The sequence below is a fragment of the Panthera onca genome, chromosome B2, assembly GCF_046562875.1.
Source record: "Panthera onca isolate mPanOnc1 chromosome B2, mPanOnc1 haplotype 2, whole genome shotgun sequence".
Classification (NCBI taxonomy): domain Eukaryota; kingdom Metazoa; phylum Chordata; class Mammalia; order Carnivora; family Felidae; genus Panthera; species Panthera onca.
In genome coordinates this window covers 63,791,787-63,816,027 of record NC_138343.1, presented here as the reverse complement: position 1 = coordinate 63,816,027, position 24,241 = coordinate 63,791,787, and the positions used below count along the sequence as shown (strand labels likewise).

The window sequence follows — 24,241 nt, the reverse complement described above, 5'->3', positions numbered from 1 at the left end:
TTTGGTTAAGTTTATTCCTAGGTATTTTATTCTTGTTGATGTAATTGTGAATGGTATGGTTTTGTTAATTTCTTTTACTGCTACTTTGTTATTGCTGTATAGAAATGCAACAGATTTCCATTTATTTTTGTATCCTGAAACTTTAATGAATTCATTTATTCATTCTAACAGTTTTTTTTTAATGAGGTCTTCAGGATTTTCTATATATAGTATCATGTTATCCACAAATAGTGATGGTTTTACTTATTCTTTCCAGTTCAGATTCCTTTTATTTCATCTAATTGCTGAAGTCCTAACCACAGCACTATATTGAATAACGTGGAGATGGGAATTCTTACCTTGTTCCTAATCTTAGAGGAAAAGCTTTCACCTTTTCACCCTTGAGTCTGATGTGAGCTGTGGGTTTGTAAGGTGTGGTCTTTATGATGTTGAAGTATGTTTCTTCTATACCCACTTTGTTGAGAGTTTTTGTCATGAAGAGATGCTGAGTTTTGTCAAATGGTTTTTCTGCATCTGTATGATTTTTCATTAATGTGGTGTATCATGTTTACCAGTTTGCATATATTGACACCTCTTTGCATCCTCCAATAAATCTCACTTGATTGTGATGAATGATACCTTTAATGTACTTTTTAAATGTTTTTTTTTTTTGAGAGAGAGAGCAGAGTGCAAGTGGGGGAGGGACAGAGAGAGAGAGGGAGAGAGAGAGAGAGAGAGAGAGAGAGGGAGGGAGACACAGAATCTGAAACAGGCTCCAGGCTCTGAGCTGTCAGCACAGAGCCCGATGCAGGGCTTGAACTCATGAACTGGCAGATCATGACCTGAGCCGAAGTCAGATGCTTAACCGTCGGAGCCACCTAGGCCTCCCATTTTGAATGTATTTGGTTAGTTAACATTTTGTTGATGATTTTTCCATCTAAGTTTATCAGAGATACTGGTCTGTAATTTTCTTTTTTTGTAGTATCTTTTTCTGGTTTTTGTATCTGGGTAATGCTGATCTCATAGAATGAATTTGGAAGCATTCTTTCCTCTTCTATTTTCTGGAATAATTAAGAAGGATAGTTATTAAGTCATCTTCAGTCTTTGGTTGCATTTACTTGTGAAGCCATTGGGTCTTGGACTTGTGTTTATTGGGAGTTTATTGATTCAATTTTGTTACTAGTAATTGGTCTGTTCAGATTTTCTATTTCTTCCTAATTATGGATTATCATAGATTATTGTGTTTGTCTAGAAATTTATCCATTACTTCTAGGTTGTTTAATTTGTTGGCATATAATTTTTGTAGTAATCTCATAATTCCTTGTATTTCTTTCGTGTATTTGGAATGTGTTTATTTTCTTTCATTTGTGATTCCATTTGAGTCTTTTTTTCCCCTGAGTCTGGCTAAAGGTTTATCAATTTTATGTTTTCAAAGACCTACCTCTTAGTTTCATTGATCTTTTTTTTTAAATGTTTATTTATTTTTGAGAGAGCGGGGAGAGGCAGAGCGTGAATGGAATAGGGCAGACAGAGAGAGGGAGACACAGAATCTGAAGCAGGCTCCAGACTCTGAGCTGTCAGCACAGAGCCCGACGTGGAGCTCAAACTCACGAACCATGATATGGTGACCTAAGCCAAAGTCGGACGCTTAACCGACTGGGACCTTTCATTGATCTTTTCTATTTTTTTAATCCCCATTTATTTCTTCTCTGATCTTTATTATTTCTTTCCTTCTGCCAACTTGGCTCTGTTCTTTTTCGAGCTCCTTTTAGTGGTAAGTTTAGATTGCTTATTTAAGATTTTGGTTTTTTTTTAACATAGGCCTGAATTGCTGTAAATTTTCTCTTAGAACTGCTTTTGCTATGTCCCAAAGATTTAGAAGTTATGTGTTTCCATTTCCACTTGTCCCAGGTATTTTTTATGTTTCTCTATGATTTCTTTGTTGAGCCATTGGTTGTTTAGTATCATGTTATTTAGCCTCCCCATTTATGTTTCTTCTAGTTCTTTTATTATAATTAATTTCTGATTTTATACCATTGTGGTTGGAAGAGATGCATAATGTAATTTCAGTCTTCTTAAATTTATTGAGACTTGTTTTGTGGCCTAACGTGTGGTCTATCCTGAAGAATGTTACATGTGCACTTAATAAGAATGTATATTCTGCTCTTTTTGGATAGAATGGTTTTTTTTCTTTCTTTTTTTTTTTATTATGAAATTTATTGTCAAATTGGTTTCCATACAACACCCAGTGCTCATCCCAACAGATGCCCTCAATACCCATCACCCTCCCTCCCACCCCCCCATAAATCCTCAGTTCTCAGTTTTTAGGAGTCTCTTATGCTTTGGCTCCCTCCCTCTCTAACCACTTTTTTTTTCTTCCCCTCCCCCACGGTCTTCTGTTAAGTTTCTCAGGATCCACATGGGAGTGAAAACATGTGGAAACTGTCCTTCTCTGTATGACTTATTTCACTTAGCATAACACTCTCCCGTTCCATCCATGTTGCTACAAAAGCCCATATTTCATTCTTTCTCATTGCCACGTAGTACTCCATTGTGTATATAAACCACAATTTCTTTATCCATTCATCAGTTGATGAACATTTAGGCTCTTTCCATAATTTAGCTATTGTTGGGAGTGCTGCTGTAAACATTGGGGTACAAGTGCCCCTATGCATCAGTACTCCTGTATCCCTTGGGTAAATTCCTAGCAGTGCTACTGATGGGTCATAGGGTAGGTCTATTTTTAATTTTTTGAGGAACCTCCACACTGTTTTCCAGAGCGGCTGCACCAATTTGCATTCCCACCAACAGTGCAAGAGGGTTCCCGTTTCTCCACATCCTCACCAGCATCTATAGTCTCCTGATTTGTTCATTTTGGCCACTCTGACTGGTGTGAGGTGATATCTGAGTGTGGTTTTGATTTGTATTTCCCTGATGAGGAGTGACAAGCATCTTTTCATGTGCCTGTTGGCCATCTGGATGTCTTCTTTAGAGAAGTGTCTATTCATGCTTTCTGCCCATTTCTTCACTGGATTATTTGTTTTTCGGGTGTGGAGTTTGGTGAGCTCTTGGATAGAATGTTTTTTTAAAAAAGTTTTTCAGATGTTGAATTTTTCTTTTTTTCTTTTTAAACATTAATTTATTTAAGTTCAAGTTAGGTAACATATAGTGTAGTATTGGTTTCAGGAGTACAACCCAGTGATTCATTGCTTACATATAACACCTAGTGCTCATTGCAACACATGCCTTCCTTAATGCCCATCACCCATTTAGCCCTTCCCTCCCCCCACCTCCCCTCTAGCAACCTTCAGTTTGTTCTCTGTAGTTAAGAGTCTCTTATGGGTTGCCTCCCTCTCTGTTTTTTAAAACAAAGACTGTAACAAGAGATAAAGAAGGGAATGACTAAGGGGTTTATCCATCAAGAAGATCTAAGAATTATAAATATTTATGCCCCCAATTTGAAAGAACCCAAATATATAAATCAGTTGATCACAAACATAAATCAATTCATTGATAATACCATAATAGTAGGAGACTTTAATACCTCACTTACAGCAATGGACAGATCATCTAAGCAGAAAATCAAAAAGGAAACAGTGGCTTTGAATGATACACTGGAACAGATGAACTTAACAAATATATTCAGAACATTTCATCTTAAAGCAGCAGAATACACATTTTTCTCAAGTGCACGTGGAAAATTCTCCAGGATAGATCACATACTAGGTCACAAATCTGCTCTCAACAGGTACAAAAAGATCAAGATCATACCATGCATATTTTCAGACCACAACACTATGAAACTTGAAATAATCCCAAGAAAAAATTTGGATGGGATGTTCTGTATGTATCTGTTAAGTCCATCTGGTCTAATATGTTATTCAAAGCCACCTTACTTATTTTCTGCCTGGGCGATCTATCCATTGATACAGGTTTGGTGTTAAAGCCTCCTACTATTACTGTATGACTACCAATTCCTTCTAAATCTGTTAACATTTGCTTAATATTTTGATGTGCTTCTATATTGGATGTATAGATATTTATGAATGTGTCTTCTTGTTGGGTTGGTCCTTTTATCATTACATACTGCCCTTTTTCTCTTGTTACAGCTTTGTTTTATTTTATTTTATTTTCAATATATGAAATTTATTGTCAAATTGGTTTCCATACAACACCCAGTGCTCATCCCAAAAGGTGCCCTCCTCAATACCCATCACCCACCCTGCCCTCCCTCCCACCCCCCATCAACCCTCAGTTTGTTCTCAGTTTTTAAGAGTCTCTTATGCTTTGGCTCTCTCCCACTCTAACCTCTTTTTTTTTTTCCTTCCCCTCCCCCATGGGTTTCTGTTAAGTTTCTCAGGATCCACATAAGAGTGAAAACATATGGTATCTGTCTTTCTCTGTATGGCTTATTTCACTTAGCATCACACACTCCATTTCCATCCACGTTGCTACAAAGGGCCATATTTCATTCTTTCTCATTGCCACGTAGTACTCCATTGTGTATATAAACCACAATTTCTTTATCCATTCATCAGTTGATGGACATTTAGGCTCTTTCCATAATTTGGCTATTGTTGAGAGTGTTACAGCTTTGTTTTAAAGTACATTTGATAAAGCATTGCTACCTCAGATTATTATTATTTTTGTTTCCATTTACATGGATGGTCTTTTTCCTTTTTTTTTTTTTTTGCTTTCAGTCTGTATGTATGTTTAGATTTAAAGTGAGTCACTTGTAGGCAGCATGTAGAGAGACGTCCTGTTTTGTTATCCATTCAGTCACCCATCTTTTGATTGTGGCATTTAGTCTGTTTACTTTATAGTAAGTATTGATAGATATGTATTTATTGCCATTTTGTTTTCGTTTTTCTTTTCATTTCTTTTTGAAATGTTTGTTTTGAGAGAGAGATAGAGACAGACAGACAGGTAGACAGCATGAGCAGGGGAGGGGGCAGAGAGAGGGGGAGAGAGAGGATCCCAAGTGGGTTCCACACTGTCAGTCCAGAGCCTGATCCTATGAACCATGAGATCATGACCTGAGCTGAAATCAAGTGTCAGATGCTTAACCAACTGAGCCACCCAGGTACCCCATTTTTTACTCTTCTTTTTTTTCTTTTGGTAATTCTCTTTTCCTTTCTTCTTCTCCTGTTCTCTTTCCTTGTGATTGATGACTTTTTTAGTGTTAAACCTGAATTCTTTTTCTTTACTTTTATGTGTCTTTTATAAGGTTTTGATTTATGGTTACCATGAGGTTTGTATATAACTTTTTGAACACATTCTTAAAAGTTTTACATGTTCATTCTTCTTTCCTCATTTTGTGTATGGGATGCCATATTTTGTCTTTCTGTAAGTGTAGCCATTGACAATTTTTTTGTAGATATAATTGATAGTACTTTCATGTTTTAACTTTAATAGTTTTATAAGTGACCTTCTGTGTGTTTGCTTTTACCAGTTAATTTTCTTTCTTTTTAAAAAGTTTTTATATTAATTTGAGTTAACAGTGTTATATTAGTTTCAAGTGTATAATACGTAATTCAATAATTTCACACAACCCCCAGTGCTCATCATGACAAGTGCACTACTTAATCCCCATCACCTATTTCACCCATCCTCCCTCACAACTTCCCCTCTGGTAACCATCAGTTTGTTCTCTATAGCAATTTTCTTCCTTTTGTAATTTTCTTTTAGTTACAGTCTTTTCTTTCCCATTTCAAGACGTCCCTTTAACATTTCTTGTAAGGCCAGTTCAGTGGTGATGAAGTTTTTAAACTTTTGTTTGGGAAACCATCTCTCCTTCAGTTCTTAATGATAACCTTGCAAGATATAGAGTATTCTTAGGTGTTGGTTTTTTTCTTTTCAGCACTTTGAATATATCCTGCCACTCTCTTCTGACCTGCAAAGTTTCTGCTGAAAAATCAGCTGATAGTCTTATGGGCTTTCCCTTATATGTAACTGTTTGCTTTTCTCTTGCTACTTTTTAGAATCTCTCTTTATCATTACTTTTTCCTGTTTTAGTTATTATGTGTTTTGGTGTGGACCTCCTTGGGTTCATCTTGTTTGGGGCTGGCTCTCTGTGCTTCTTGGACCTGGATGTCTATTTCCTTCCTCAGATTAGGAACTTTTTAGTTATTATCTCTTCAAACAAATTTCTTCCCCATTCTATCTTTTTCTTCATATGAATGCAAATGTTATTATGTTTGATACTGTCCTAGATGTCCCTTGACCCATCCTCATTTGAAAAAAAAATTTTTTTCCTCTTTAGCTTTGTTGCTTTTCACTACCCTATCTTCCAGATTACTGATCCATTTTTCTTCACTCTCTAATCCCGAAGTTTATTCCCTCTAGTGTATTTTTTATTTCAGTAAATGCATTCTTAAACTCTGACTTTTGAAAAATATTTTTTCTCTATGGAAATCTAATTAGTAATCAAAAATCTGCCAAAAAACAAGAGTCCAGGGCCAGATGGCTTTCCAGTGGTATTCTACCAAACATTTAAGGAAGAGTTAATACCTATTCTCTTAAAATTGTTCCAAAAAATAGAAATGGAAGGAAAACTTCCAAACTCTTTCTATGAAGCCAGCATTACCTTGATTCCAAAACCAGGCAGAGACCACGCTAAAAGTAGAACTATAGACCAATTTTCCTGATAAACATGGATGCAAAAATCCTCAACAAGATATTAGCCAACCGGACCCAACAGTACTTTAAAAAAATTATTCACACAACCAAGTGGGATTTATACCTAGGATGCAGGGCTGGTTCAATATCCACAAAACAATTAACGTGATTGATCACATCAATAAAAGAAAGGACAAGAACCATATGATCCTCTCAATAGATGCAGAGAAAGCATTTGACAAAATACAGCATCCTTTCTTGACAAAAACCCTCAAGAAAGTAGGGATAGAAGCATCATACCTCGAGATCATAAAAGCTGTATATGAACGACCCAATGTTAATATCATCCTCAATGGGGAAAAACTGAGAGGTTTCCCCCTAAAGTCAGGAACAAGACAGGGATATCCACTCTCGCCACTGTTATTCACCATAGTATTGGAAGTCTTAGCCTCTGCAATCAGACAACACAAAGAAATAAAAGGCATCCAAAGTGGGGGGGGGGGGTGTCAGACTTTCACTCTTCGCAGGTGACATGATTATTTATATGGAAAACCCAAAAGATTCCACCAAAAAACTGCTAGAATTGATTCATGAATTCAGCAAAGTTGCAGGATATAAATCAATTTACAGAAATCAGTTGGATTCCTATACACCAACAATGAAGCGACAAAGAAATCAAGGAATTGATCCCCTTTACAGTTGCACAAAAAACCATAAAATACCTAGGAATAAATCTAAGCAAAGAGGTGAAAAATCTATACGCTGAAAACTATACAAAGCTGATGAAAGAAATTGAAGAAGACACAAAAAAATGGAAAAAGATTCCATGCTCCTGGATAGGAAGAACAAATATTGTTAAAATGTCAATACTACCCAAAGCAATCTACATATCCAATGCAATCCCTATCAAAGTAACACCAGCATTCTTCACAGAGCTAGAACAAATAATCCTAAAATTTGTATGGGACCAGAAAAGACCCCGAATAGCCAAAGCAATCTTGAAAAAGAAAACCAAAGCAGGAGGCATCACAATCCCAGATTTCAAGCTATACTACAAAGCTGTAATCATCAAGACAGTGTGGTAATGGCACAAGAACAGACACTCAGATCAATGGGACAGAATAGAGAACCCAGAAATGGACCCACAAACGTATGACCAACTAATCTTTGACAAAGCGGGAAAGAATATCCAATGGAATAAAGACAGTCTCTTCAGCAAGTGGTGCTGGGAAAAATGGACAGCGACATGCAGAAGAATGAACCTGGGCCACTTTCTTACACCATACACAAAAATAAACTCAAAATGGATGAAAGACCTCAATGTAAGACAGCAAGCCATCAAAATCCTCAAGGAGAAAGCAGGCAAAAACCTCTTTGATCTTGCTCGCAGCAACTTCTTACTCAACATGGCTCTGGAGGCAAGGGAAACAAAAGCAAAAATGAATTACTGGGACCTCATCAAAATAAAAAGCTTCTGCACAGCGAAGGAAACATTCAACAAAACTAAAAGGCAACCGACAGAATGGGAGGGGATATTTGCAAATGACATATCAAATAAAGAGTTTGTATCCAAAATCTGTAAAGAACTTCTCCAACTCAACACCCAAAAAACAAATAATCCAGTGAAGAAATGGGCAAAAGACATGAATAGACACTTCTCCAAAGAAGACATCCAGACGGCCAATGGACACGTGAAAAAATGCTCAACATCACTCATCATCAGGGAAATACAAATCAAAACCACAATGAGATACCACCTCACACCTGTCAGAATGGCTAACATTAACTCAGGCAACAACAGATGTTGGCAAGGATGCAGAAAAAGAGGATCTCTTTTGCATTGTTGGTGGGAATGCAAGCTGGTGCAGCCACTCTGGAAAACAGTGTGGAGTTTCCTCAAAAAATTAAAAATAGAACTACCCTAGGACCCAGCAATTGCACTACTAGGCATTTATCCATGGGATACAGGTGTTTTGTTTCAAAGGGATACATGCACCCCTTGTTTATAGCAGCACTATCAACAATAGCCAAAGTATGGAAAGAGCCCAAATATCCATCAATGGATGAATGGATACAGAAAATGTGGTGTGTGTGTGTGTATGTGTATGTATGTGTGTATGTATGTATGTATGTGTGTGTGTGTATATATATATATATATGTACACATATATATGTATATACATATATATATATATACACACACACACACACATACATACAATGGAGTATTATTTGGCAACCAAAAAGAATGAAACCTTGCCATTTGCAACTACATGGATGGAACTGGAGGGTATTATGCTAAGTGAAATTAGTCAGAGAAAGACCAAAATCATATGACTTCACTCATATGAGGACTTTAAGAGATAAAACAGATGAACATAAGGAAGGGAAACAAAAATAATATAAAAACAGGGAGGGGGACAAAACAGAAGAGACTCATAAGTATGGAGAACAAACTGAGGGTTACTGGAGGGGTTGTGGGAAGGGGGATGGGCTAAATGGGTAAGGGGCATTAAGGAATCTACTCCCAAAATCATTGTTTCACTATATGCTAACTAATTTGGATGTAAATTTTAAAAAATAGAAAATAAAATTTAAAAAAATTAATAAAAAATAAATTTTTTTCTCTTTTTTGAAATTCTCACTGATTTCATCCATTTTCCTTTCAATTCTAATATCTTTATGACTATTACTTTGAACTCTTATCAGGTAGATTGCTTTTCTTCATTTAGCTTAGCTTTTTTTGTGGTTTGTCTTCATCTTTGATTTGGAACATATTCTTTGTCTCCTCATTTTGTCTGACTCTCTGTGTTTCTTTGCCTGTATTAGGTAGGTTAGCTAAATTCCTGGTCTTGAAAGTGGTAGCCTCATGTAGAAGGCATCCTGTGGTGCCTTGTAGAGCAGTACCCCTGGTCACCAGAACCAGATGCTGCAGTGGCATCCCTTGTGTGGGCTGCTTGCACCTTCTGGTGTGTCTGAGCTGTGACTGTTGCAGGTGTACTGGTGGGTACTGCCTATCCCCTACATGTCCCCTGCAGCCCTGCTGCAGCATTTGGAGGTGCACTGGTGGGTGGCAGAGCCCTCGGCCTTTGCTGTCTGTAGTGATCAGCCACAACTGCTGTGGGTGCACTGGTGGGCACTACTTTCCTTCAGCACAGCAGATTGGATGGCAGATTGGGTGAGGCGTGTCTGAAGGGGAGTGCCAGGGCAGGGCAAGTGGTGCTAGCATGGTAGGTAATGTCAGGACCGGCTCCCACAAGCATTGGGTTATGTGAGCTGAAGAAAGTTCCTGCAGATGCCCACCTGTGTGACACAGATACTAAAATTAGTAGATCTCCTTCATGCGTAACCCAGGTGCTTCTCAAACTTCTACTTCTGTGCTCGGACCCTTCTTGGGTGATATAGTCTGCTGGCTCTTAAAAGCAGAGACTTGGTTTCCTTTAGCTCCTCTGTCTCTCTGGGAGTTCAGCCCTACTGATTTTCAAAATTTTTTCAATGTTTATTTATTTTTGAGAGAGCGAGAACAAGAGACAGCATGAGCAGGGGAAGGGTAGAGAGAGGAAGACACAGGATCTGAAGCAGTCTCCAGGCTCTGAGCTGTCAGCAGGGCTTGAACTCATGAACCATGAGATCATGATTTAAGCCAAAGTCAGACACTTAACTGACTGAGCCACCCAGGCACTCTGAACCCTGCTGAATTTTAAAGCCAGATTTTATGATGACTTATCTTCCCAGTGCAGGTCCGCAGGGCCAGGCATCCCTGGTGTGGGGCTCAATCCCTTCGCTGCTCCCTCCTGCTCGTGGGTAGCCATGCTGGTGGGTTGGTTCTCAGCTGCATCTCTGCTCCTCCTCTGCTATTCAGTGTGGCCTTCTCATGACTTAAGGTGTGGAAGGTCTGTTCTCTCAGTCTTCAGGTCATTTTCAGAGTGAGCTGTGGTATATGTAGTTGTTGCCTTGGCTTGTCCCTGGGAGATGGTGAGCTCAGAATGCTCCCACTCCCTCATCTTCCTTCTTTCTCCAAAAAAAAAAAAAAAAACCAGAACTGTTTTTGATTTATAGAAAAACTGAGGAGATACTAGAAAGTTCCCCTATACTACATACCCAGTTTCCTCTTTTATTAACATTTTACATTAATATAGTACAAGTATTACAACTAATGAAACAGTATTAACTAAAGTATATTCTTTATTTAAATGTCCTTGATTTTTGTCTAGTGGCCTTTTTCTGTTTTAGGGTCCCATCCTAGATACCACATTACATTTAGTTGTCCTGTCTTTCTAGGTTCTTCTTGATTATGACAGTTGCTCAGATTTTCCTTGTTATTGATGATCTTGACAGTTTTGAGGAGCACTGGCTAGGTGTATTATAGCATGCTCCTCTATTGGCATTTGACTGATTTTTTTTTCCATGATTAGATTGTGGAGTTATGGGGTTTGGGGAAGAAGACCACAGGGGGAAAGTGCTACTTTGATAACATCATGTCAAGGGTACAGAGAATCAACATTATTTAATAACACAAGGTGTTTTGGTTCTGGCCATTGGGAGCTTTTTCAGTTGGCTATGTCCTTTTGACATACCTCCATCAATGTGGGTTTGCTTGAAGTTCTTGTTTGTTTTTGAACACTTCCTTATGTTCTGGTGCTCCCAGATGCTCAGGATCTCCTTGTGTATGTTCTGCCCCACTCCTAGAATCAGCCATTTCTCCAAGGAACCCTGTTTCCTTTTATTGGAGAATGGTATTAGAAAAGACCACACATGTAAAGTCCCATTCAGTACATCATAAAAATACATAATTTATCAGTGTTGTTGTTAACCTAGATCATTCAGCTGAGGTAGGTTTCATCAGACCTCTTTATTGTAAAGCATGTTCCCCACTCCAACCATTCTTCCAGGCTGTTCTTTTGGGAGGAAGTTCCTGTGTGCAGCACATACAGGAGTGGGGAGTTTTGTTCCATCTCCTGGGAGGGTTACTGACATAAAATTTTTGGAATGCTTCTGAATGGGAGATTTATCTATTGCCCATTAACTTATTCAATTATTTGCATAATTCAAGTGATATTAGTATTTAGTATTTACACTTTAGGGTGTAATCCATTATTCCTTAATTTGTTGCTCACATTGTTTTCAGCTTTGACCAATTAGAACATTTTCAGTTGACTGTGCCTTTTACATGTACCCATCAGTGTACAGCTTTTTATTTATTTTTGTTTGGGGGAACTTCCTTACTTTTTGGCTCTAAAGATACCATGGGATATGTCTTGAATATTTTCTTCCCCAGACCTAGAATCAGTTACTTCTCCAAGTACCTCTGGTTCCTTTTATTATAGTATTAGAAGCCAAGACTTGGGCACCAGGTGGGCTCATTGTTACTGGAGTGTCATTGTTTCTGAGCCCTGACAGTTGATAAAGAAAGAAAATGTGTGTCTGGTACTAACCCGTGTGTATACACATATCCGTATCTGTATAACCATCTCAATGTTCAATTAAACATGAGTTCATATTGATGTCCCTAGCTCTAATCCATAACCAAATGGATCATTCTATTCTAGCCTTCTCTTCTGCTTGTCTGTAAATTCTTTCTCCAACGGTGAGAAATTTGACTCCTTTCATCCACCCTCCCCAAAAGATCTTTTTATTCATTAAAAAAAAATTTTTTGATGTTTATTTTAGAGATCGGGCACAAGCAGCAGAGGGACAGAGAAAGAGGGAGACACAGAATCCGAAGGAGGCTCCAGGCTCTGAGCTGTCAGCACAGAGCCTGACGCAGGGCTTGAACCCACGAGCCGTGAGATCATGACCTGATCTGAGGTCAGATGCTTAACTGACTCAGCCACCCAGGCACCCCTACCTTTTTTTTTTTTTTAATTAAGGAACGCAGTGGAACTTTCTTCTCAGGGGCCCATGTACCCGAATTCCCTTCTGCTTGGAACATTTTTGGTATTCCTTTCCACTGTGGTTAATGCTTCAGGCTTTAGGCTTAGCTCATGCTGATGTCCTCAAGGAAACTATAGCAGCTCCCAGATCATGTCAGATCGTCTGCAGCCTGCTCCTGTCACATTGTACACTTCCCTTACAGCCTTCATCAGCATAGAAATTAAGTAACTAATTTTGCAATTCAATGTATCATTGACTTTTCTCTTCTGGAATGTTGGCTTGGTAGGCAAGGACCTTGTAATCCTTGCTCAGGGCCTAGCACAGCACTGGACATACATTATGTGATAGGTGTTTAGTGAAAAAATACAGCAAGTATGAAAGAAATGTTAGATTTGTTCTTTAACCCAGTGACATACGAGATGGGTTTATAATGTAACATTAGGAACACTTACTTATGCTTTCTAGAATTCTCATATACATTAAGTAATTAGCTTATGCACCTCAAAAGTTCATGCTGTGGAAATAGGGGTTTTCAGAAATCAAAATAGGCAAAAAAAGATCCAAGGCAATATAAAGCTATGTGAGGGATACTGTGGAATGAATAGCATCGAGCCAAGTATCAGTTAGTTGGGAAATGATTGCTAAAGTCATCAGGGGCAGATGCAAGAAAGAGAAAGTACAGATAGGACATTAATTTTCGAAGTTGTTACAAAGGAAATTTATGGGTATTTTGGATTATGTAATGTAGTTTCTCTGTTGGAAAATGTCAGATGTTTATGCACAGTAACCTTGGCTCCAGGTCATTATTTCTGTATTCTTTCCTTACATTTTTTCTGCTCTTTCCTTTGTGTCTTTAGTTCATTGGATCCTGCCACAATTCCGCGTGTTTTTCTCTCTCATTGAAATTGTTAGTTAAAAAAGCAGGATACAGCATGTAACATTCTTTATTGTAATTCTACTCCTTGAGGTTGCCTATAGTGTTTTAAATTTAAGAAGATCAAGAACTTTATTCACTTCCCTTTGGACAAAATAAAACAAGATTTCACCTCAGTGGTATGTCTTAAAGGAAGCTAAAGGCATTTGTTTAACTTTTCTGTTTTACTCTGAGGGCATTTTGATGATCACCTACATGTGATCTTCTGAAGTGTTCCAGTCCCTGTAGCTGACTGTCAGCCATACCCCAAAGGTGGGACCAAAAGGATGCAGCTTAAAGCTGCAGAAAAAATAGTTGGCTAAAAACCACCAGCAGATTGTTGGTGAGGGTCACCAGACACAGGCGTGGGCTATATTTACCTGCCTCCCTCCTTTTCTGGAGAAGATAAAGATAAACAAGCACCAGCTGCCCTGGGAGAGTTTAAATGGCATTTAGCCTGGAAGAGTGTGAAGATGCACCAGATGTGTCTTTTGTGTCCTTTGTAGCCATTGGGTCTATGGAAATTACTCTGCCCATAATTTTGGCTGGTTAACGTTCCTCTGTAAGTCCTATTTAATTGGGGTCATAGTGGGAGGAATAAATGACAGATTGTGACTTTGGTATTGAATAAATAGGAAGAGAATGCTTTGGGGACCAGACCTATTTGTCATAATGTAACAGTTATAAATATATGAATTGCTTTCTCCTTATCTTAATATCTAATTGATATCTTAATACCTTAATATCTTAATGCTGTAGTCCTCTGTTTTAGGTTGGAGCTCATACCAGGCACTTGAAGATGTGTCTGTTATGTAACCACTATTTTGTTAAGGAAGTAACAAAGCTTTTAAACACGGAGAATATTTTAGTTCTACAAAAGTGCTTTTGGGGCGCCTGGGTAACTCAGTTGGTTGGGTGTCTGACTTAAGCTCAGATCATGATCTTGTAGTTTTTGAGTTCAAGGCCCGCATCAGGCTCTGTGCAGTTAGTGAGTTTGAGCCCCATGGCGGGCTCTGTGCTAAGAGTTCAGAGCCTGAACCTGCTTCAGATTCTGTATGTCTCTCTCTCTCTCTCTCTCTCTCTCTGCCCCTCCCCCTGCTCATGCTCTGTGCCTCTCAGTCTGTCTCTGTGTCTCTCTCACAAATAAATAAACATTAAAAAATTTTCTTAAAAAAGTGCTTTTGCTTTTAATAGTCATTGTTACATTTCCCCCCCCCTCCTCAGAAAAGAAGGTGGCTGCCAAGGAATCCTTCAAGAGCATAGATTGAGTGAAAAGGACATGGAACAAAGGATAGATCCCAGGGGTGAAATGAGGAAGTTCTGTAAATAGCTGTGCTATTTTCCTTTGAAATGTCTGGCATACTCTATGTAGCACAGTGGTGGTGTGCCGGGGGGCTGCGTGTCTGATGAAGCATTTCATGTTGACTCTCAGAACAGTGCACACGTGGCAAGGGCATCTGGATCTTTCCAAAGTATTATACTCAAATGACAAAACTTTTTTTAAATTTAGCATACTTGGCAATATAATCCTGCCTTTTCACCTGCATTCAAATAGTCACTCTTTCATCTTTTAACACCCCGTTCTCTTAAAAAAAAAAAAAAATCAAACAGAGGTAAGTGTTAGCTTGGAATGTGCTAAGGTAAACCTTCATTTTCTAGCAAGAAACTGGCACAGAAACGTGAAGTTTTGCTTCTTTGGTTCATCTCATTACTTGGAACCTGAGGCTATTCCTCAGTCTATGGGCCAAATCCTACATGTCTTCCATGGCCCGGCAGAAGTGAAAAGCCTGCCATAAAATGCGCTGGGGTCATGGTTAATCCCCTTACCGGTGGTCTCACAGTTATGGTTTATTCTCTTTAATGGTGACTTCTGTCTTCCTATTTTATTTTTATTTGAGAGAGAAGGGGAGAGGAGTATTCTCTTTAATGGTGATTTCTGTCTCCCTATTTTATTTTTATTTGAGAGAGAGAGAAGGGGAGAGGAGCAGAGGGAGAGAGAGAATCCCAAGCGGGCTCCACACTCAGTGCAGAGCCTGATGGGGGGACTTGATCTCACAACCCTGGGATCATGACCTGAGCTGATATTGAGAATCAGACACTTAACTAACTGAGCCACCCAGGCACCCTCTTCCTATTTTAAAAACAGTTTTGACTTCTCTTTTATTGTCTCTCCTCCTCTCCTGATTGTGACCTTTGTCCCTTGCCTTGCTCAGGCACACACTGCTTACTCATTACACGTGGCCCACATTTCAGTTAAGTGCTTACACACTTAAGAATTTTTTGGCATCTGATGTATGCAGGGCATAACCGATGCATTTTCTTTTCTTTTTGTAAAATTTTTAAACATTTATTTCTGAGAGAGCACAAGTGGGGGTGGGCAGAGAGAGGGGGAGACACAGAATCTGAAGCAGGCTCCAGGCTCTGAGCTGTCAGCACAGAGCCCGACACGGGGCTTAAACTCACAAACTGTGAGATCATGACCTGAGCCGAAGTTGGATGTTTAACCAACTGAGCCATCCAGGGACCCCTCAACCTATCCATTTTCAAGAAGACACACAAGTCTGAGATGGGGTCTTTTTACCAATGTTTAGCATATTGAAAATTTACTGCTCTGGGCAAGAGCAGTTTAGGGGCTGAAAAATCATAAACACTTTAAGGAACTATCAAAAACGAACAGTACTATTTTTAGTGCCTTTACAATAAATGGCATTGTATCAATTGAAGAAAAACACAGGTTACATTCAATTTGATTTCTTTGTATATTTGGCATGTTTGATATATAAAACAAAAAATAGAAATGTTTGTATTTTCTGCAGTGTGTGAGGAAACAGGAATTTGAAGGTGGAGTGAGTTGGGGAGAGAGCTGTGTTTCTGTGAAGATTTTAGTAAATTCTCTGGATTTTTTTCCCCATATGGAGAAGATCTAGGACACAAAAGCATTAAATGTTACTATTGATTCAAAAATTAAATCGTGAAAACATTGCTGAGAAAGATTAAAGATCTGGAGCACCTGGGTGGCTCAGTCGGTTAAGCATCTGACTCTTGATTTCGGCTAATCTTACGGTTTGTGAGTTTGAGCCCTGGCATCAGGCCCTGCGCTGACAGCACAAAGCCTTCTTGGGATTCTCTGTCTCCTCTCTCTGCCCCTCCCCCGCTGGCTCACGTGTGCTCACTCTCTAAAAATAAATAAATACAATTTTTTTAAAAAAAAATTTTTTACATGAAAAAGATCTAAGTAAATGAAGAGCTGTGTTATGTTCATGTGTTAGAAGACTCCATTCTGTTAAGCTGTTCGTTCTCACCAAATTGAGCTATAGATTTAATGCAACCCCAATCACATTTTGCCGAAATGAACAATGTGCCTGTGAAACTCCTATGGAAAGGAAAAGGAGTTAGAACAGTCAAAACTTGGAAGAAGAACAAAGAGAGCTAATGCTACTTGATTACCAGAGTTATTATAAAGCCATAGTAAATCAGGACAGCATATTAGCATCAGGAGCACCCAAGCAGACCAGTGGGTCAGAGGAGTAGGTCCGTAAATAAGCCCACCCGTATATGGCAACTTACTTTTGACAAAGGTCCAAAGACCATGGAGTTGTTCCAGGACAGTCACATACCCATGTGCACGTTACAATTGGAACAGTTGGATATCCATCCGCAAGGAGGAGAAGGAAAATCACCTCAGTCTGTCTGTCGCACCATACACACAAATCAACTCAAAATCATAACCTAAATGTAAAACCTACAACTCTAATACTTGGAGACAGGAGGAGAAAACTCTTGTGAGCTTGAGTTAGGCAAAGATATTTTAGATACAACATCAAAAGCATGATCTGTGAACAAATTGATGACTTGGACTTCATCAACATTAAAAGTTCTGTTTTTCAAGACACATTATTATGAAGGAACATTATGATAAGCCGTGGACTGGGATAAAATATTTGTAAATCAGGTATCTGTGAAGGGTTTTGTATGCAGAATATATAAATAACTCTCAAAACTCAATAGTAAAGAAATAATTTTAAAAATAGTCAAAAGGTTTGCATAAATATTTCTTCAAAGAGATTATGTATGACAAGCACATGAAAAGATAGTCAACATAATTGGTCACTAGAAAAATGCAAATTAGAAGCACAATGAAATACTACTCGTACCTGTTAAAATGGCTAAAGCGAAATATCGACCACACCAAGTGTTGCTGAGCTGAGCATGTGCAGTAATGGGGACTCTCACATGGCTAGTGAGAATGAAAAATGGCACAACCACTTTGGAAAATAAGTTGGCAGTTTCTTAAAAAGTTAAATGTACGTGTACCATGTGATCCAGCCATTCCACTCAGGTATCTATCAAAAACAAAAAATGGGGGCACCTGGGTGGCTCAGTTGGTTGTGTCTGACTTCAGCTCAGGTAATGATCTCACAGGTTGTGAGTTCAAGTCCCATGTCAGGCTCTGTGCTGACAGCTCGGAGCCTGGAGCCTGCTTCAGATTCTGTGTCTTCCTCTCTCTCTGCCCCTCCCCCGTTCATGTGTGTGTGCGTGTTCTCTCTCAAAAATATTTAGAAAAAAAATGAAGTGCATATAGGCTTGTACACAGATGTTCATAGCAGCTTTGTCTGTATAGCCAGAAGTTTGAAACAACCCAACTGTCCATCCACAGGCAAATGGAAAAAAAACAAAACAAAAACTGTGGCACATCCATACAACAAAGTACTTCAGTAATATAAAGGAGTTAACTATTGATACACATTATAGCATGGATGAGTTGTTACATAGTTTCACAGAGTGAAAGAAGCTAAATAAAAAGAATATATGCTGGGGACACCTGGGTGGCCGACTTTGGTTCAGGTCAGGATCTCACAGTTCATGTGTGAATTCAAGCCCCACATGGGGCTCACTGCTGTAAGCGCAGAGCCCGATTTAGATCCTCTCTCCCCTCCCCCTCTCTTTGCCCCTCCCCCACTCACATGTTCTCAAAAGTGAATAAACATTTTTTTTAAAGATTTTTAAAAATTTTTTTACATTTTTATTTATTTTTGAGAGACAGAGACAGAGTACAAGTGGGGGAGGGGCAGAGAGAGAATGAGACACAAAATCTAAAGCAGGCTCCCTCCAGGCTCTGAGCTGTCAGTACAGAGCCCAGTGGGGGGCTCGAACTCACAAACTGTGAGATCGTGACCTGAGCCGAAGTCGGACGCTTAACCAACTGAGCCACCCAGGCGCCCCTAAAGATTATTTTTTAAAAAGTCTATGCTATGATTCCATTCATACATGACTCTGTGAGATGCAAACTAATGCATAGTGACAGGAGACCAGTGGTGTGGGGAATGCAGATAGGGGCACTGGGGATGTGGAGAGTGATGGTAGGGATGGATTTAAAAATGAGCCCAAGGGAACTCTGCAGGATAATGGGTATCTTCATTGCGGTGATGGTTTCGTGGCTATATACATGTATCAAAATGTATCAAGTTTTGCGCTGTAAAAATACATTTTAGGGGCGCCTGGGTGGCTCAGTTGGTTAAACGTCTGACTTTGGCTAGGGTCACAATCTCGCAGTTCCTGGGTTCCAGCCTCACGACGGGCTCTGTGCTGACAGCTCAGAGCCTGGAACCTGCTTCAGATTCTGTGTGTGTATCTCTAGGCCCCTCCCCTGCTCACTCTGTTTCTCTGTCTCTCAACAATAAACATTTTTAAAAAAATACATCTCTCAGGGGTCCCCCAAGACCACCCCCATGTCTAGTGATTTACTAGGACTCATAGCATCCAGCGTATAGTTGTACTTGTGGCTTAGACTTATTACAGTGACGCGGTATGGATATGTGGCCAGATCAACGAGGCAGAAAGACACCAGGAAGAAGGGTCTGGAGGAATCCATGTGCAGACTTCCTACGTTCTCTCCCTCCCATGAGGGATCCCGCAAGCACTTCTTCCCTCCGGCAGCAAAACTATAACCACAGGTGTGCAATGTTAATGCCCTGGGAAACCCATGTAACGTTTAGGGGTTTTAATGGGGGCTAGTCACATAGGCACCTCTTGCCCTCCCAAGTGTTTCAAGGTCCCCAAAGGAAAACAGGTGTTCGGTGCCGAGGCAGACAAAACAACTTTATCAGCATAAGGACTGTTTCAAAAGCCAAGTTCCCAGATGCCAGCCGAGGGCCAGCCTTATAAGCAGTCTTAGTAATCTCAGAACTATTCACTCTTCCCTGCAGTCAGTTCTACTTCAGCAGAACTTTTTAAAAATCCTCATATAAGTTAGTATGAGCACAAGGCAGTGGTGATTAATTTATTGAGAAAGTAATAGACTGTAAAACTAATTCCAGATTTGTGGAAGACTGATGCAGTGAGATTTTTATAACCTGGAATGTTTCACACTCTTAATTTTTTTTTTTTTTGGAGTGAGGTGAGAGATTAATAAATAAAATTGGAATTCCTGGCAAATGGGAGCTTCTGGTTACTATGACTTTCACTTGAATTGTACTTGAAAATATTTCCCAAGTATATAATTTTCCTTTCATAAAAAAGAATCCTTGATTGGTAATCATTATTTTAACCACTGGTTAACTGATCATGGCCCAGTTGTATAGTAAATATAAGGTAAAGCTTTGGTGTTGAACTCGTAATGACAACAGGCCTTCCGAAGGCAGCTGTGTACGTCACGCCCCAGGACACCCCCAGCTGAGAGGGTGAGTGAGCTGAAACCAGCCTGGACTTTAATGGCCAAGCTGCCAACCCCTGCACGTGTGTGTGCTCAGGAAATGGGAACCTTCTAGTTTGCACAGAGGTATCATGTGGGCCGCTTACGGCTTGTTCAACACGTCCTATGGCGGTGGCCGTGGTTTGCCCAAAAACGCTGCCTGCCCAGTACCAGGAAGCTTTGTTGCGAACATGTCTTTGCCTTTACAGAAATCCAGTAAATAAGTTTGAGTTGAACGCGGTCTGATGAAAACTTCACCAGATACAACCGGGTGTGTGGGAAGAGGGCCAGCCTCTCCAGCTGTGTGTGTGAGGTGTGCTCCTTTCTAGCTGGACCCAGTTTCCCTGGAAAGGCAGGATGTAGGGTATGTTTTTCTTTTCGTCACTCTGGAGAATGCCTGGTATCTGTTCTGTATCTGGATGCCATTATTACTTTTTTTTAAAATTTATTTTTTAATGTTTATTTATTTTTGAGACAGAGCATGAATGGGGGAGGGTCAGAGAGAGAGGGAGACAGAATCTGAAGCAGGCTCCAGGCTCTGAGCTGTCAGCACAGAGCCTGACGTGGGGCTCGAACTCACGGACTGTGAGATCATGACCTGAGCCAAAGTTGGACGCTTAACCTACTGAGCCACCCAGGCGCCCCCCATTATTACTTTTTTTAATGTTTATTTACTTTTGAGAGAGAGATGGGGGGGTCTGAGTGGGGGAGGGGCCAAAAGAGAGGGAGACAGAATCTGAAGCAGGCTCCAGGCTTCGAGCTGTCAGCACAGAGCCCGATGCGGGGCTCAAACCCATGAGCTGTGAGATCATGACCTGAGCCGAAGTCAGACGCTCAAGCAACTGAGCCACCCAGGTGCCCCTGGATGCCATTGTTAATGCCCCCAGCCAAGATTTCTGTGTTAATAACAATAAAAAATTCATAGGAAGGCAACTCCTCTGGCTTCTCTGAGTGAAATTTTTGCTGCTACTGAGTTTCCTAAAGGGAAGTCACCCTCAGTTCGGAAGACGCAAGGTATTCAGATCCAACCTTGAAACCAATAGAAAATACTTTTGATGGTATAGCTTAGCTTCAAAAAAGTGCCGTTCAGATATTGACACCCACTTTGTTTCTCTTAAGCCTTGAGCCGCCAGCTGAGTTTGTGACCGAGGACGGCCGATGGTGCCAAGCAGCTCAGCAGCAGCGAACTGGGCAGCAGTCTGCCAGCAGCAGGGTTCTGTCTGGAAACCTTCAACTTTTGAAAATCTCCAGTCTCTGCCTCCCCACCCCATTCTCCTACGTGGCTCACATTTCTTTCCTCGCTTCGAGTTATTTTCCCTAAGGAAACTTAAACCACATCTCTTTCCCCTTCTTATAGATGCGAACTACACGCAAGGTCTCTGTCTGGCCAGTGGGCCTGGTTGGCGGGCGACGCTATGAACGTCCGTTGGTGGAAAACGGCAAAGTCGTTGGTTGGTACACCGGCTGGAGAGCAGACAGGCCTTTTGCCATCGACATGGCAGGTGAGGAGTGTGGATGGTGACGCTTGCTCCTCCCTGATCATTCTTGCCGGTGCAGCTGTTTATAACCGTGTCCTGGAGGAAGGAAGCTTTGAAAGACCACTTCGGTTAAAACCCTAGATCGTATTCTATTCAGCAGATGAACTATCTGAGTAAACTTTCAAGACAGGCGTTTTGATTAACTGAAGCAGAAATGGGTTTTGTGGGCAACTGGAAAATGCTCATTCTGTTCCATTTTTGTCAGCTGTTTATGCACCTGTCCCTTCGTCCAACAAATGTTTGTGCCTATGCTGGGCTGGGTGTCAGGTCAGTGGTGAGACCTAGGCTGGGCCACTACCTGTACCTTTCAGTGCTAACTAAGGCCAGTTAGTGTCAGTACATCATGTGCTTACTGAGAAACGTAACAGTGATGTGAAATTCACAAGCTAATCCTTGTCATGCTTATTGATAAATTTGGTAGTTACTGATACATTTAATAGCTGGAACATAAAATTGGGTTGCTGGCTTTTCAAACACTTATTAACTGAGCATAACTGTCTTTGAAAGTTTTTATTCTCTGACCAGCCAACTGAATTAAGACCTGTAGTAGTCGACAAGTCCTAAAGTGCTACGTTATCATAAAGTGACTCCATTTCTGTGGGTTATATAAAATGATGCCTCTGGTAACTGGAAGGATGTGGTTTAAAACATGAGGCGTAGAGGCAAGATTCATCACTGACATCTAACCTAGAAGATGGAGGCAGAAAAGCTTCAAAATTAATCCCATCAATCTTCAGCTCTGGAACACAGCTCTGTCTGTCTGTCTGTCATCCTGTGCTTAGCCGGTCTTTTGTGTGTATTTCCCAACCGCAGTCGAAACCTCCATGCTCAAAATGCCGATGGGATGAGGGCTGTGTTCTGAACTGGATTCGTCATTTTTTTTCTGACGACCCTATAAAATTGAGGGAGCAAGATTATGAAGGATATACCAGCAGTAAGAGTTACTGGGGAAAGTTCTTGTGCATGGCACGGTGGCAGCTTTGTCACAGGAGGTGACAAACTAGGATATTTTTACTCCACATTTAACAAACATTTCCTGAGTGCCAGTTTTGTGTAAATGTGTGCCATGGTCTCAGACCCCAAGGACAGCTTGGAGCTCTTACCCTTCCCTCGTCACCCTGTCCCGGGCTCCCCTCTCCAACCCTGGCCTTGCCCTTTGGTCTTCAGTTCTTGCAGCCTGGGAGCTGAGCTGGCCTCTCAGCCAAAGCATTTTCCTGAAGACAGATGGAGAGTAGGTCAACCATATTTAGAAGGTCCTGAGAATTCCCAAAAGAGGCCTTTCCTCAGTCAAGTGTGAGTTTGTGGCTCTGAAAATAGAAGGCTGACCATAATGTGTCTTCTGAGAATCTGGTCTCTTGCTGATAAGAAGTGTAACTTTGCCTAGTGTTCTCTAAGTTTTCTGCTCAAAGTCTTTTGCTTCCCTGGGACTTAGTTTCCCTGCGTGTGGAATGAGATGTAGCATGAATGACTGCTGAGGTCTTTGTTAATGTACTCTTCCTTCTCTTGGCTTCCATCAAAGAGCTCAGAGAGAAGCCTGGGCCCCTGGATTCTAAGTGAGGGTTCATGGCTGCTAAAGCAGCCTGCTGACAGGTGTTTGGTCCTTACTTTTCCCAGAGCCTTGCTTCACCACAGGCTGGGCAGACCTGTCCCCTAACACACAAGATCTCTGCCTATAACCCTGCATGGTAACTTCAAGGTGAGGGCAACTTGGGTAAGTCTTCCGGGATTTTGTTATAAGAACTTTACATAGATGAACAAGTATCCAGTAGACCCACTGAACATCTGCATTGATTCCCCTCAGAATTTGGATCCAAATAGATATATTTAAAATTCAAGAAAGGCGCATGGGATTTATACATTAGGCCTGGCCTGTGACAAACTATTTGATACCTTTTCACTGCTCTGGGAGACTTTGCTCCATGACATGACTGATGTTTGGCTTTTTCTAAGCATTTCAGTATATTTTCAAAGCATCATATAAGAAGTATCATAAAATATGAATGATTTGCATGTTTTCTAATTATCCTTGTTTCAAAATAGGAGTAAGATTTCTGTCTCGAAGAAAACAACTTTTGCCACACTAAATTTTCTTCATACGTGAACTTGCTTTGCAAATTAGTTTTCAGTAAATTATTAGTATTTTTGGAAGCCTTAAGGGAGTGTGATTTAGTTGATAGTATAATAATTCTGATTTGGAGGGAGTTCTCATTTTAAAACTTGAAAATTCACAGCTTCGTTTACATTTCACTTAAGATTCATGTACTCTCTGTGGGAAGAGGGAAAAGACCTTTTGGACCTTCATGTACAAATGGTACTGGCCACTTCATTTCTGAGTTGTAAGCACTCACAGTCTAGAAGGAGAGAGAAGCGGGAAGCCCAGTTTCCTGCTGTGCTCTAGAAGGTCAGGGAAGTCCTATAGAAAATGGTCTGTGGTGGCTGAGGGAAAGGACAGCGCTGGAGCCTGGGTCCCTCCTGGATTTTCACAAACTGATTAAGAATTGAAACTTAACCAACAGGGAACATTTCCCCAACTGTCTTGCTTTGAGGGGTGAGCACATTTGTAGAAGCCCCTCAGGGTCTGTCCTGCCTATATTTCTGGGAAGTCACAGCCTTACCCACCACGAGAAG

General features: G+C 40.3%; 1 protein-coding gene across 1 annotated transcript in view; it reads left to right on the top strand.

Annotated features, from left to right (window-relative positions):
- Positions 1 to 24,241, top strand: part of B3GAT2 (beta-1,3-glucuronyltransferase 2) — a 90,666-nt gene that overhangs the window by 42,379 nt on the left and 24,046 nt on the right. The window contains exon 2 of the mRNA XM_060615876.3: positions 21,433 to 21,577. Within this exon, the coding sequence (XP_060471859.1) occupies positions 21,433 to 21,577 (145 nt within the window). The remainder of the gene's footprint in view (positions 1 to 21,432; positions 21,578 to 24,241) is intronic.